Source organism: Dendropsophus ebraccatus, chromosome 15, assembly GCF_027789765.1.
Source record: "Dendropsophus ebraccatus isolate aDenEbr1 chromosome 15, aDenEbr1.pat, whole genome shotgun sequence".
Classification (NCBI taxonomy): domain Eukaryota; kingdom Metazoa; phylum Chordata; class Amphibia; order Anura; family Hylidae; genus Dendropsophus; species Dendropsophus ebraccatus.
In genome coordinates this window covers 68,492,431-68,507,644 of record NC_091468.1, presented here as the reverse complement: position 1 = coordinate 68,507,644, position 15,214 = coordinate 68,492,431, and the positions used below count along the sequence as shown (strand labels likewise).

The 15,214-nt window shown below is 44.7% G+C and overlaps 1 protein-coding gene across 1 annotated transcript in view; it reads left to right on the top strand.

Annotated features, from left to right (window-relative positions):
- SYNE1 (spectrin repeat containing nuclear envelope protein 1) overlaps window positions 1-15,214 on the top strand; it is a 385,540-nt gene that overhangs the window by 87,792 nt on the left and 282,534 nt on the right. The window contains exon 3 of the mRNA XM_069955314.1: window positions 12,922-13,217. Coding sequence (XP_069811415.1) covers window positions 13,151-13,217 — 67 coding nt within the window. The 5' untranslated portion in view covers window positions 12,922-13,150. The remainder of the gene's footprint in view (window positions 1-12,921; window positions 13,218-15,214) is intronic.

Sequence of the window (15,214 nt, the reverse complement as noted above, 5' to 3'; positions counted from 1 at the left end):
TTTTTTTTATATTATTATTAAAATAATTGCTCTTTGATAATAGCCACACCCATAAGGCTGTTGGAAGTAGCCATTATTTAACCTAAACTTAGTGTCACTGTCGTTAAATGTTTTTTTTGCAGAAATCAATAGTACAGGCGATTTTGAGAAACTTTGTAATTGAGTTTATTAGCCGAAAAAATGCATTTTTATCATGAAAAAGCAGTTTGAGGGAGATGAGGCACCAAAACAGGACAACAAAGAGTTAATTTACAGCTACATCGCTGGGCTATCTCCTCTGATGTCAGCACTGACCTCTGAATACCGGCTTTTAGCGGGTCCCTGCTGTGTAATCCTTTGTTCTCTTCTGGCGACTAATCTCCCTCCTCCCCCCTCCCGTCTCCATAGGTTACACAGGGCTCGTCTGATGTAAAACAGTCGAGATTTCCTGATAATGAGCAGTGGATGACAGAAAGGAGAGGAGGGAGGGGGGACCTGGGGAAAGTCTTTTTGAATGCAAATAATGGCATATTTGCCTAATAAACCCAATTACAATGTTTTAACGACAGTGACACTTTAAGGTAGTTCTCCAGCATTAGAAAAACATGGCCACTTTCTTCCAGAGACAGCACCGCTCTAGTCTCCAGATCAGGTGTGGTTTGCAATTAAGCGCCATTCACTTCATTTCAATTGAGTTACAAAACCTGCAACCGAACTGGAGACAAGAGCAGTGCTGTCTCTGGAAGAAAGTGGCCATGTTTTTGTTGCACTGGATAACCCCTTTAAATACTGTAATATACCAGCGGCTGCCATTGCAATGACAGCCGCCAAAGTCTGTTAAACAGTGGCCATTAAACTAGCATGATTCTTCAAGTTAAAGTGACACTCTTCCCCCCCCCCTTTTTGCATTCTGACATTTCTACACAGGTGTAAAGGGTAAATTTAGCGTTTTTCATACCTTATTTCATATCATATGTTATGGTGCTTGTTCAAGTAAAAAATAATCTTTTATCAACTGCAGATTGTATTAAGTGGGCGTGGCCCCGCGACATTAGCACCACTTAGCCCCGCCCCTTGATGCCCATTGGTTGGTCGACGTAAAGGGGGTGGGGTCTAGACCTTTCGGCCAGCCTGTTCCAATGGCTGGTGAGGGGGCGGGGCCAACGGTGACGTTGTGGGCGGGGCTAAGTGGCACTAATGCCCCCACCCACTTAACACAATCTGCAGTTGATAAAAGATGACTTTTTACTTGAACAAGCACCATGACGTATGATATAAAATAAGGTATGAAAACCGCTAAATTTACCCTTTACACCTGTGTAGAGATGTCAGAATGCAAAAAGGAGGTGACAGTGTCACTTTAATTTAAAGCCCCTGTACTCATCTCATCCATACCCCACCCCCACCGAAAGTTTATTTATTTTTAAAATAAAAACATAAACAAAAAATAAACATCCCCAACACACATGTTAATATATTCTCTTATATGTATATATGCATTAGACACATTACTCAGCAGACAGGAGAAGAGTCGCAGGGGGTCAGAGTACGAGGTAAGAGAAGCTGTCGGAATAGATGTGTAGAAGCCAGCTCAGTGCTGTGTGTTCAGGACCCCAGGGGGGGGATGCACCTGCAGTGGGATAGACGCAGTGCAGGATACTAGCAGAGGGAGATGAGCGATCTTCCTCCCTTTCTCTCCATGTATAAGTGGTGGAGCGGCAGTCCGCTTCTGGCTGCTCTATCCACCAGCAGTGATATTCAGATGTCCTGGCCTGCTAGCATTGATCTAGTGCTGCACTAGAAAGATGGAGGCTCTAATCAGAAGATGGTGAAGGTCACCAGGCACCAGATCTAATAAAATATTCTGGTGCTGCCCCCACAAGGCACTGAACCTCCAGTGTTAAAGGGGTACTCGGGTGAAATTTAATTTTTTTTTTAAATCTACTGGTATCAGAAAGTTATATAGATTTGTAAATTCTATTTAAAAATCTCCAGTCTTCCAGTACTTATCAGCTGGTGTATGTCCTGCAGGAAGTGGTGTATTCATACCAGTCTGACACATTGCTCTCTGCTGCCACCTCTGTCCATGTCAGGAACTGTCCAGATTAGCAGCAAATCCCCATAGAAATCCTCTCCTGCTTTGGACAGTTCCTGACATGGACAGAGGTGGCAGCAGAGAGCACTGTGTCAGACTGGAGAGAATACACCACTTCCTGCAGGACATACAGCAGCTGATAAGTACTGGACGGCTGGAGAATTATTTTAATAGAAGTACATTTTCTGGCACAAGTTAATTAGATTTTTTTTGGTGAACAACACCTTTAATGTAAAATAAAGCATTAGAGGGGCCCTCCCCAAGAGGAATACTTAGGGCCAGTTCACACGGATTAAAATTGGCGTAATTCCACGGTGGGTGCGAGCCCTCTCATAGAGAAACAGTGTCACACTGAGGCAGGCGGGACTCCGCGGTGGAGAGATTCCGCCTATTTTACTGGCCCTTACAGTATAAATGCCATCAATGCAGACGGACAGATAATATTACAAAGGACTGAGTGATTATGGCGGCCTCTGTCCACCACAAGTAACAAGAATTAGCGGAATTTAGCAACTCTTACAATAGTTCCTGAAACAGCGTGTACTGATGAAACGTTTCAGGAAATAGAGATAAGAAGTAAGAATTCCACCAGTTCTGTTTTTTTTTGTTAGTGTAAGATGGCCTTTGATTCACATTATAACTATGATATACAAACCAATCATGTAACAATATATAATGGGCAGCGTACAATCATATACAGTGGGGCCTTGGATTAGGAGCATAATTCGTTCCGGGACCGCGCTTGTAATCCAAATCCACTCTTAAACCAAAGCAAATTATCCCAAAAGAAATCACTGATCTGCAGACAATTGGTTCCACACTAAATAACATGTAAAACAGATGAAACAAACATTCAGAAACAGCAGAATCTGTGATATTATAAGTTACTGTACAGTAATGGAGAGGATGGGAAACACAAGGGCGGACAGAGACTGCAGGGAGCATGAAGGAATGAGCACGACAGATGTGGGCACATACATGCAGCGCTCTCTGTCCGGGGAGAGAGGGGTTACAGCTATGGAGAGATTACCTCCACAGTCCTGTCCCCTGATGTAAGCCCCAGCCTGAAGTGGATCTGCTATGATTTGGAAGGTGAGGGAGACTTCCTGGGTCAGAGTACAGGGCTGTAGACCCCGCTATGCAGACCATGCCCCTCCCCCGCTCGCGCTCCCAACCAGTAAAGAGAGCTCCTAAACCAACGCAATGCTCTTACACTAAGTCACAAATTTTAAAAACTGTGAGCTCTTAAACCAAAACGCTCTTAAACCAAGTTACTCACAAAAAGAATACTGCACAAAAATAAGTACAAAAGTCAAAAAAGGCTGACTATCCTGTAGGACTATGTATGCTCTAACGTACAGCCCAAATGCCACCGCACTTAGGGTGTGTTCACATCTGCGCTTCACTTATTGATGAATAGATCTGTTCATTTTAAAGGAGTACTCCGGCAAAAATGTTTTTTTTTCTTGGAAATCAACTGGTTTCAGAAAGTTTTATATAGGTTTGTAATTTACTTCTATTAAAAAATCTCCCGTCTTTCAGTACTTATCAGCTGCTGTATGTCCTGCAGGTAGTGGTGTATTCTCTCCAGTCTGATACAGTGCTCTCTGCTGCCACCTCTGTCCATGTCAGGAACTGTCCAGAGCAGCAGCAAATTCCCCATAGAAAACCTTTCCTGCTCTGGACAGTTCCTGACATGGACAGAGGTGGCAGCAGAGAGCGCTGTGTCAGCCTGGAAAGAACACACCACATCCTGCAGGACATCCAGCAGCAGATAAGTACTGGAAGACAGGAGATTTTTTTTTTTTTTAATAGAAGTAAATTACAAATCTCTGGAACTTTCTGACAACAGTTGATTTGAAAGATTTTTTTTTGCTGAACTATCCTTTTAAGTCAAGTGAGCCAGCAAGCCAAATCGGGCCCAGCAGCTCCAGGGCGACACTGCTAACCACTAAGTCCCTGTGCTACATACAGTCCATTTGGACCCTGTCCCTAACTACAATATTATATTTTTATGAGACGACACGACTCATGTTGAATAATCCGCATGGGGTTATTTGTACTTGGGAGCCTATAGACATGTTCTGCACTTAGTTCTGTGTACAATTCCTCTTTTCAAGGCTCTGAAGGATTCTCTTCATTATTAAAACTTTAATGTAACTCTGGCAGACGAATCAGAGCCAGCGCCATTGATCCACAGGATTATCATTGTTTGTGTCACTCTGTTTGCTGTAATAACCCTTAAGTCATTGTGTTGGATATTGCTTTCCCTTACAGAATACCTCGAGGAGAGCGGCCAACAGCCCATTTACTGCTATGCGTTAGATTTAGTGTTCTGTTCAGTTCTAATAAAGGAATATAGATAGTATAGGGGTCCTACTACAAGGCCGACTACAGCACAATCATGTTACTAAATGAGCGTTGATCGGCGATCGTTTACTGGACCTATTAAATGGCTCGATGATTGGGCAGTAAGGGCTGCATGAATATTGTTACCGATGTCCATGCAGCCCTTCCCCAAACACCTGATACCTTACCTCTCCCTGCTCCCGGTCTTCTCTGCTATGCTCTGCAGCTTCCCGGTCCCAGCGGCTGCACCGGCTGAGCGGCCTGTGATTGGCTGAGTGGCCTGTCAGATGACAGGTCACTTGGATGCTGCAGCCGCTGAGGCAAGGAAGCTGCGGAGCGGAGGAGAGCAGACTGGGAGCAGGGATAGGTAAGGTATCAGGTGTTTGGGCAAGGGCTGCATGGACATCGTTACCGATGTCCATGCAGCCCTTGCCCAAACACCTGATACCTTACCTCTCCCCGATATCTGGTCTTCTCTCCTCCGCTCTGCAGCCTCCCGCTCAGCCAATCACAGGATGGCACCACTGTGGCCTGTGATTGGCTGAGCGGCCTGTCAGCTGACAGGTCGCTCAGACGCTGCAGCCACTGAGATCGGGAAGCTGCAGATCACAGGAGAGAAGACCGGGAGAGGTAAGGTGTCAGGTGTTTGGGGGAATCGTCAGCCATGGTCGGCGCCTGAAGATTTTAGGTCCAAACCTAAATCAATGATCAGCCGATGATCATTGTCTCTATTACACAGAGAGATAATTGGCCGAATTGGCCCGATTTTGGCCAATTATCGCTATGTGTAATAGGGCCCTAAAGTTGGGTCACAAGTCACTGTAAGGTGTTTGTTTGGATAGGTGCAGTACTGCTTTTGGCCTCTGAAGGAAACAATGGCCACATGTGACCCAAAAATAATAGGCCAATGGAGTAGACTTCCAAAGTCATGTGATCTGTTGAAGAAATAAAAAATTAAATTATTGTACGCATAAAGACATATAAACACTTAGCCATGGTATGTGAACATTATCCATTACATTGAATTTTGTCATTGGGAATTGAGATTGATGCTCCTATGACCTTTGACTCTTGGACCTGGTTTCACATGCATGTTTTATTGTGAGTATTTCCAGATTCACGGACCTCCCAGCATCATGTATTATTATGACGCTAGGAGCTCTGATTGAGTTTAAATCTTTACGATACTGTACGGACACATCCCCGCGGCTGTGTCAGTACTGTACTGTGAAGATCTAAACTAATTAAAATGTTATCCTGCTTTTGGCTTTTGTTTTCACTAATAATCTGCAGTTTTTGCCCCACAGTTCACCACATCCTGACCAGGTTGAGAACCAATGTTCTCATGTTTGACTCTGCGCAAGTAAGAAAAATTGTGCAAAATTCACAGTAGTTTTTGTGCATAGTATAAAAGTTTTATGCACAATGAACCGGCAAAAAATAGTGCACACAGGAAAAAAAGGAAAACGGTCATTTGACTGAAAGGGGTAGTTCACCAAAATTTTATTTCTTTCAAATCAACTGGTGCCAGAGATTAGTACTTTACTTCTATTAACCTCTTAAGGACGCATGACGTACCCGTACGTCATGCGCCCATAAGAGGTGTTCAGAGCGGGGCCGCGCGGCGACCCCGCTCTGAACCACCGCGGTGCCCCTTGTAGCCCAGGACTGCGGGTATTAGCGGGCACGGTCCGATTGCCGTGCTCGCTAATACAGTAATCAGATGCAGCTGTCAAACATGACAGCTGCATCCGATTACCGGACGCAGCACTTCCCTGGTTGTCCCGGAGGAGCAATCTCCGTTACTGCTGGCGCAAAAAATGACACCTGACACAGCCCCATAGACCAAAGGATAAAAGCGCTATAAGCCTGGGAATAGAGAGGTTTTAAGAAACATATATTTGTTAACAATGGTTTGAATTTTTTACCGGCCATCAGATAAAAGAAACGTTATACATGTTATATATCATTTTAATCGTAACGACTTGAGGAACATATATAACAAGTCAGTTTTACCCCAGGGCAAATGGCGTAAAAAAAAAAATTCCCCCCAAATAAAAGAAATGTGTTTGTTTTTTTCAATTTCACCACACTTAGAATTTTTTTCTGGTTTCGCAGTGTTCTTTATGCAAAAATTCAGCCTGTCATTGCAAAGCACAATTAGTGACGCAAAAAATAAGGGCTCATGTGGGTTTCTAGGTGGAAAAATGCAAGTGCTATGGCCTTATATAGGAGGAAAAACCAAAAACGCAAAAATGAAAATTGGCCCCGTCCTTAAAGGGTTAAAAAAAATCTCCTGCATTCCTGTATTCAGCTGCAGTATGTCCTGCAGGAAGTGGTGTATTCTCTCCTGTCTGACACAGTGCTCTCTGCTGCCACCTCTGTCCATGTCAGGAACTGTACAGAGCAGCAGCAAATCCCCATAGAAAACCTCTCCTGCTCTCCAGACTGGAAAGAATACTCCACTAAAAATGTTTGTTATTTTGACGGTGTGTGAACATTGACCTAGAAATTCCTAACAACCTGATCCAGTTTCTTCTCCTCGATGATACATACTGTATTTTCCTTGTATTTCTGTTTGTATCTGGTGTTATGAGATGTTCCTCATGCTGAAAGGAAGCAGAACAAGAAGCTTCCCGCTGGATGTTGCCTCTTCACTCATTTATTATGTTTTTGACATCCGTAGTTTCCGCTCGTTCCTGGTTTACTGTTAGATCTATCCATGAGATACACGAGAGAGGATGGAGCATAGCCACAATTTACAAGGAAATCGTTTATTCTGGAGTAACCAGTGAAATGCGAGATGCTCTTCCCCAGTCAGTCATTCATCTTATTATAATGTGGAAAACCCATTATATTACATTTTGAAGTGTTGTGTCGAGAAGACAAGTACCGTAATCTGCGGATGGTTCTGACTCCTCTAACCCCTAGTAATGTGATATATGGGCGAGTTGTGTGAGCAAAAGCAGGGACGGATCTTAGGGCCCTTTTACACTGGGTGGTTATTGTGCAGAAAATCATTATATTCTAATTTAAACGATAATCGTTCTGTGTAATTGCAGGCAACGGTCAAAAAATCGTTTGTGTGACGTTGATTTAGATCGGACCCTAAAATCATTGTTAATCGTTCAGTGTAATTGCACATTGTTCCTTCTTTTGTTGGGATCAGATAGAGTAAGGGTCTATTTACACAGAAAGATATCTGCCAAAGATTTGAAGCCAAAGCCAGGAATGGATTTGAAAAGAGGAGAAATCTGTTTTTCCTTTATGACCTGTTCTCTGTTTATAGTCTGTTTCTGGCTTTGGCTTTAAATCTTTGGCAGATAATCTGTCAGATAATCTTCGTGTAAATGGACCCTAAACGATCCTAGTAACGATCGTAACTAACGACTATCATTCTGTGTAATATGGTGAACGATTTCAGGTTAACGATAAACCGTTTGCGATTGTATATCGTTAATTGTTAAAAATCGCTTTGACTAATAGGACCCTAACATAGTGACTCTCGGTTCTAACTCAGCGGTTTATAATATCCTTATACTGTAAGGGATGATTATTGAGCAAATTATCGTTGTTTTCGAATTTAAACGATAATCCTTTTGTGTAAATGCAGATAACGATCCAAGGGCTAACGAGAAATCCCTCATTGTTCGTTTGGTGCTGAAACCAACAACGTTGTTAGGGTAGGTTGACACGTACAAGATTCGCAGCAGATTTCACGCTGTGAGTTTGCATCGAAATTCGCTGCAAATCCTTGTTCAGTGGGGTTACATACCCACAGCGCAATTTTCTTTCAGCTGTGGGTATGTAACCCGGCCCCTTTAACCCCCCGCAGCATACATTACATGCTCAGCGCCACGGCTGCATGTGAAGCCCCGACTCCCGTCGGTCCCGCTCAGCCAATAATGGCTGCTGTGCACTGATTGGCTGAGCAGAACCGATGGGAGCTGGGAGCCTCACATGCAGCCACAGCGCCGAGCAGGTAATGTATGCTGCGGGGGGTTAAAGGGGCCGGTTTACATACTCGCAGCGGGTATGTAACCCCATTGAACTTCACGCTAGAAGGATTTGCAGAGTAACCAATCGGAGTAATCAATCGTAGTAACCATCATAAATAACGACTATCAGTTTGTATAATATGGTGAGCGATTTTCAGGTTAACGATAAACTAAGTCGTTTGCGGTTAATTTACTATTAATAGTTAATTGTTAAAAATCGCTTCATCTAATAGGACCCCAATACTAAGTGGCAAACTCCACCCTAACTGGAGACAAGAGCGGTGCTGTCTCTCAAAGAAAGTGGCCATGTTTTTGTAGCGCTGGATAACCCCTTTAACTTTGGTTTGCTTTAGTTATTCTGTGACTGGCAGGTTTTCTCTCACTTTCTGTGTACATTGTGCTCGGGTTTCTATGGCTGGAGATCAGGAGCTCAGCCAACCTGACCCCTGGTTTACCATAAAACACCTCCAGCGTCTGTACTAGTTGCTGGTTATTTAGTCTAGATTCCTAGCTAGCCAAGCATCCCTGTAGTCTCCTGTGTATCTTCTGGCTTCTCTTGCCCTCTGCTAAGGTACACTGACTATTAGAGATGAGAGAACCTGGAGCAGCTGGAGTCGATCCGAACCCGAACCTTCGGCATGTGATTAGTGGTGGCTGCTGAAGTTGGATAAAGCCCTAAGGCTATGTGGAAATCATGGATATAGTCATTGGCTGTATCCATGTTTTCCAGACAACCTTAGAGCTTTATCCAACTTAAGCAGCCACAGCTAATCGAATACCGAGCGTTGGGGTTCGGATGGACTCCAGCATGCTCGAGGTTCGCTCATCTCTATTGACTATCCTTGCTATCCTCCTGACCTGACTATCGGCCAGCCTCTGAGTCTTTGTACCTCTGTTTTCCTCTGGTTGTGACTTTGGCTTCGTTTCTGACTATTCTCTGGATCTTGTTTTTGTACCCTTGCTGCCCACCTGTTATCACCCGGACTGTTGACCTCGCCGTATTGTGTTTTGTTTGTTCTTGTCCTGCTAAGTATTACTGTCGCCCTTGTTCACTGTCTCCAAGTTACCCGCTGCCATCCAGGGCAGATTGTGGTAAGTAGGCAGGGAGAGGGGGTAGGTTCCAGCCTAGGGCCCACCTGTCTGCGTCTGCCTTTTTCCTGTAGTCCATGACAGTCCCTAACACAGGGGAATGGGACTGAGGAGAAAGGTAAGAGACGCAGCTTCCTCCTCGGCACCCCGAGCACAATAGGAGGCCATCAGCAGGTTAGATTCTTCTAACCTGCTGATAGTTTCCCTTTAAAGCTATTGTGTCATTATATGTTTAAAAATAAATCCATGCAGACTTGCTTGGGCCGAGTAAGGGCAGTAGAGGAAGGAAGTGATGTTATCTGCCCTCAGAGACGGCCAAGTAAGGGTAGTAAAGGAGGAAGTGATGTCGCCTGCCCTCACAGCCGGACAAGTAAGGGCAGTAGAGGAGGAAGTGATGTTATCTGCCCTCACAGCCGGCCAAGTAAGGGCAGTAGAGGGGGAAGTGATGTTATCTGCCCTCACAGCCGGCCAAGTAAGGGCAGTAGAGGAGGAAGTGATGTCGCCTGCCCTCACAGCCGGACAAGTAAGGGCAGTAGAGGAGGAAGTGATGTCGCCTGCCCTCACAGCCGGCCAAGTAAGGGCAGTAGAGGGGGAAGTGATGTCATCTGCCCTCACAGCCGGCCAAGTAAGGGCGGTAGAGGAGGAAGTGATGTCATCTGTCCTCACAGCCGCTAAGTAAGGGCAGTAGAGGGGGAAGTGATGTCATCTGCCCTCACAGCCGGCCAAGTAAGGGCAGTAGAGGAGGAAGTGATGTCAGCTGCCCTCACAGCCGGCCAAGTAAGGGCAGTAGAGGAGGAAGTGATGCCATCTGCCCTCACAGATGGCCAAGAAAGGGCAGTAGAGGAGGAAGTGATGTCATCTGTCCTCACAGCCGCTAAGTAAGGGCAGTAGAGGAGGAAGTGATGTCATCTGTCCTCACAGACGGCCAAGAAAGGGCAGTAGAGGAGGAAGTGATGTCATCTGTCCTCACAGCCGCTAAGTAAGGGCAGTAGAGGAGGAAGTGATGTCATCTGCCCTCACAGCCAGCCAAATAAGGGCAGTAGAGGAGGAAGTGATGTCAGCTGCCCTCACAGCCGGCCAAGTAAGGGCAGTAGAGGAGGAAGTGATGTCAGCTGCCCTCACAGCCGGCCAAGTAAGGGCAGTAGAGGAGAAAGTGATGCCATCTGCCCTCACAGCCGGCCAAGTTAGGGCAGTAGAGGAGGAAGTGATGTCATCTGTCCTCACAGCCGCTAAGTAAGGGCAGTAGAGGAGGAAGTGATGTCAGCTGCCCTCACAGCCGGCCAAGTAAGGGCAGTAGAGGAGAAAGTGATGCCATCTGCCCTCACAGCCGGCCAAGTTAGGGCAGTAGAGGAGGAAGTGATGTCATCTGTCCTCACAGCCGCTAAGTAAGGGCAGTAGAGGAGGAAGTGATGTCATCTGCCCTCACAGCCGCTAAGTAAGGGCAGTAGAGGAGGAAGTGATGTCATCTGTCCTCACAGCCGGCCAAGTAAGGGCAGTAGAGGAGGAAGTGATGTCATCTGCCCTCACAGCCGGCCAAATAAGGGCAGTAGAGGAGGAAGTGATGTCCATGCCCTCACAGCCGGCCAAGTAAGGGCAGTAGAGGAGGAAGTGATGTCCATGCCCTCACAGCCGGCCAAGTAAGGCAGGAGTGCAGTAAGGAAAGCTCTGCAGTACGGTCCCGTATAGTAGTGCCGAGGACGTCCTATACGAGACCGTACATCTGGTCGCGGGGATCGTGAGTGGCTCTGTGTGAGCCTGGTTTTATTACTGCACTGTTTGTCCATCGTGACACTCTTTACCTGATTGAGCTGTGTATGTTTTTGACACCACAGGGTGAAGTATGAATTTTTCAGTGCTTTCCCACTATTTATATTTTATTGTCCAGAGTGACATGTTGGATTAGTGGTAGTCTTGACCCCATTTATTTGCTTGCTGCTGGTTGGTCTCCTGATGATCCCAGAGGGGAGAAACGCGTAGAGACCGGGGTGGCAGATAGGTGCCATAACTTACTATGCAAGACGTATATACTTGTTGGTAGGGGTATGATGTGTCATCTCACGATTTGTGAAACACACTATGAATTTTTGGTTTAGTGCCGTTTGTATCTAATTGATTGACCTATATGGTAATTATTTATTGTGACCACGTTTTTAATGTATACCTAATAAAATTTATTAAGTTTTAGATCTACATGTTTTCAGTGATAGTGTGTCTTTTTACACATGTAGTACACTCTTTTCCACCAAATATACAGGTGGAATTGTCAGTGATTTTTACATATAAATATTACTCAGATTTCTCTTATTTTATAACAAATACACTACAGCTGCTGTGGCACCATAGGAATTATATATCCGCTGTCAAAATGTTGTATATACGCAAGCAAGGTATAGCAAAGTCTAATTAGTTTTGCATAAAATAAGGAGACTAGGTGAAAAAATATAAATGCTATGGCCTTTAAAACATGAAGAGGAAAAAATAAAAGTGCAAAAATGAAAATTGGCTCGGCCCTTAAGGGGTTAACGTTTTGTGTAATGAATCAACACATTTTCAATTTATTGCTGAAAATACTGATGTATTACACATGTAGAACTTGTCTTATTTCTTTTCCCTGCTGGCCGCCTAGTTAATTTTGATTAATGGAAAGACGTTGGGGAGATTAAATAACATTTCTGCCTTGGGCTATACTGACACGTAAGAGTAGACTTACATTTGTGATATACATCGGCCAACCAGCCAGCCGGTATGCCCACGTACACCACAGCATGGGGAGCGTATACTGAGACCACTGCTGAAAAGTTTTCTGTACCACACAGTAAACATCTGAATATTTTTGAGCCCAACGGCCAGAGCGGAAGACACAAGATTTCAGAATTATTTTATTATTCAAATAGTAAAATGAAAAATTAGAAAACAAATCACCATAAATTCTTAAAATAAATAAATACATTTAAAGGGGTTAAAGATTAAAAAAGTTAATGTAAATCAACAGGTGTCAGAAAATTATATAGATTTGTAATTTACTTCTATTTTAAAATCTCGAGTCCTCCGCTACTTATCAGCTGCTGTATGTCCTGCAGGAAGTGGTGTATTCTTTCCAGTGTTTCTACGATCTGTTCTCTTTACATTGCTTATCTTGTTGCTTTAGTACAAATGTAGGTCATGTTTTTCTCTAAGAATCCTGCATGGCAGCTTTGTCTTTGATATAAGGAGAGCTGATGTATAGCTCGCAGGGTTGACTCTGTTTGTTTATGGCTCTTTCACTCAATCCGCCCGATGGACTCACTACAGTAACAGTCTGCTTGGCACAAGTGATGCAGCATATCCCGGACTGCCAGTCTTTGTCAGAATTACTAATGAGATTACAGGTTTTAGTGTTGCCTTCTAAATCCTACCTCTCTGTCTTTTCAGGCGGCTTAAGCTCTCGGTGAGAAGGACAGGGACCCGTAAGAAGAAATTAAAAGCGGCACCGCAGTCGTGACCGGCCTTGCTTTTGTTTGGGTGCCAGACGACAGTGACTCAAGCATCTGCTGCCTAGTGGGAATAGAAGGTGGAGGATGCTTCATGATATCGTCTAACATCCTAAGAGCTAAACTTGGAGTGAACATTCCTTTTGCTAAGGATACCCGGAAGAGTCAACATGGCCACCTCTCGGCTAGTCAACAGGAACACCCGGGACATTGCAAATGTGATGCAAAGGTTACAAGGTGAGTAGCCTCTATATATACTGACTGCAAAATCTATAACTATATAGCAGGCATAGGGAACCTTGGCTCTCTGGCTGTTGCAAAACTACAACTCCCATCATGCCTGGACAGCCTTAGGATGTCCAGGCATGATAGGAGTTGTAGTTTTCTAACAGCTATAGAGCCAAGGTTCCCTACACTCAGTAAATACAGTCACTTCTTTGCCATTTTTTGCTGCATAGGACGGTATCATCTGCCAAAATTAGATCTTGTTAAAATGGGGCATCAGGTATAAGAGAAAATGTGTGAAAGTCATGAGTCACCTAAAAAAATCGAGGAAAGAAAGAGCTTAAAAGACGTCTTACGTTACATGCCAGGCTTTAGGGTCAAAGTGAAGGCTCGTCTTGTGTATGTAGCAGATCCGGAATACATTATTTGTGGATTTCATGGGTTTGTGTTGTGGTATTAAATGGGATCGTCATTCATATGATATAGAACTGTCGGTGGTTCATGTGTTATTGCCAGTCTTATGCCATGCGTCCACTTGGTATTAGGCAGCAGAGCTGGAAAATGGTTTGTTACGACTGTTCGTATACTCTATATTCCTTAGGACCACTTCACACTGAGCAAAACTGGCGGAATTCCGCCAGCCTCCGTTTCATACTGGCAGTCTATGGGAGGCTCGCGTGCCTCCTCTCTCCGCTCGAAAGAATTGGTACTCTGTGTGAACTGGCCCTTATAGAGTATACTCCTTCACTCTATATTTTTTATGATCCCAACAAATGAGCAAAGTGACGGATGATTAACAAGATTTTCTTGTCGGCTCAAAAGATGCAATCACAGACATACAAACAATTTTCGTTAGTCGTTTGATTGTTACCTGCATACCTGCAAAAAGATTATCGCTCAGATTTGAACGATATAACGATTTTCGGCACAATAATGTTTGGGTGTAACAGGGCCCTAAGTGCAGCGCCATTATCCTCCTATGTATTTGCAGATAATGATGAGTTACAGTATGGCACCAGCAGATTGTAGCCTCCGTACCACTGTGTTTATCTGTTTGCGAGTCTCGCCCTGATGCCAGATGCTGGGCGCTATAGACGCAATATGCCGGGATTGCTGCACTCATTTCCATAAATATTTTACTCATTGCCAAGATGTACAGTAGAACGTGCCCTGACTCACTGGTAGACGATGTGATGCATTGTGAATGAATAAGTACATGGGCGGCATTGCAGATACGGTGTTATTAGCCTACAAATACAGGAGAATACTATGATGTGTACTGTATTAAGCAAAGAGAGGTTGTGTGTGTTGGAGGATAGGATCCTCTGTCACAAAGTTTATTGTAAAATATATATAGCAATCCTCTGTTCTCGAACACATCGGTTTCTGAACAGAATCACGGAGATAACTGTCAGCTGAACTTTAGTTCAGCTGACCATTATTGACGTGTTCGGGAACAGGAGCGGGGCTTCCCCTTATATTGAGGGGAATCCCAGTTTTAAAAAGGCGTTCCTCCACAGCGGAGGCAGAGAGAGAGGAAGGAGCTGGCACCTGGTTGAACTTGCCGTGCCCCCCTTGCTTCTCTTCGCTGTGGGGAACAACTCCTCCAGCCTGCCCCAGCTCCCTGCGCTCTTCTCCAGGCCATTGGCGCCAGTGGCCCGGAGAAGGGTTCAGAGAGCTGGAGGAGCTGTGCCCCTCAGTAGGGAGAAGCAAGGTTGGCGCAGCAAGTTTAACCAGGTGTCCGCTCCTTCCTCTCTCTCTGCCTCCGCTGTGGAGGAACACCTGTTTAGAGCAGGGATTCCTGTCATAATGAGGGGAATCCCTGCTCTTTACAGTAAGTAGTGATGCAAGATTCACCACTACTTATTGCTAATCTTATCACTCTGTGTGCCAGGCGGTCTGCACCTATGGAGTATAAAAACCAATTAAGGGTAGCTTCACACACACACCGTATCGCAGCGGATTTTATGCTGCGGTTCTGCAGCAGATTTGATCTAAATAACTGAACA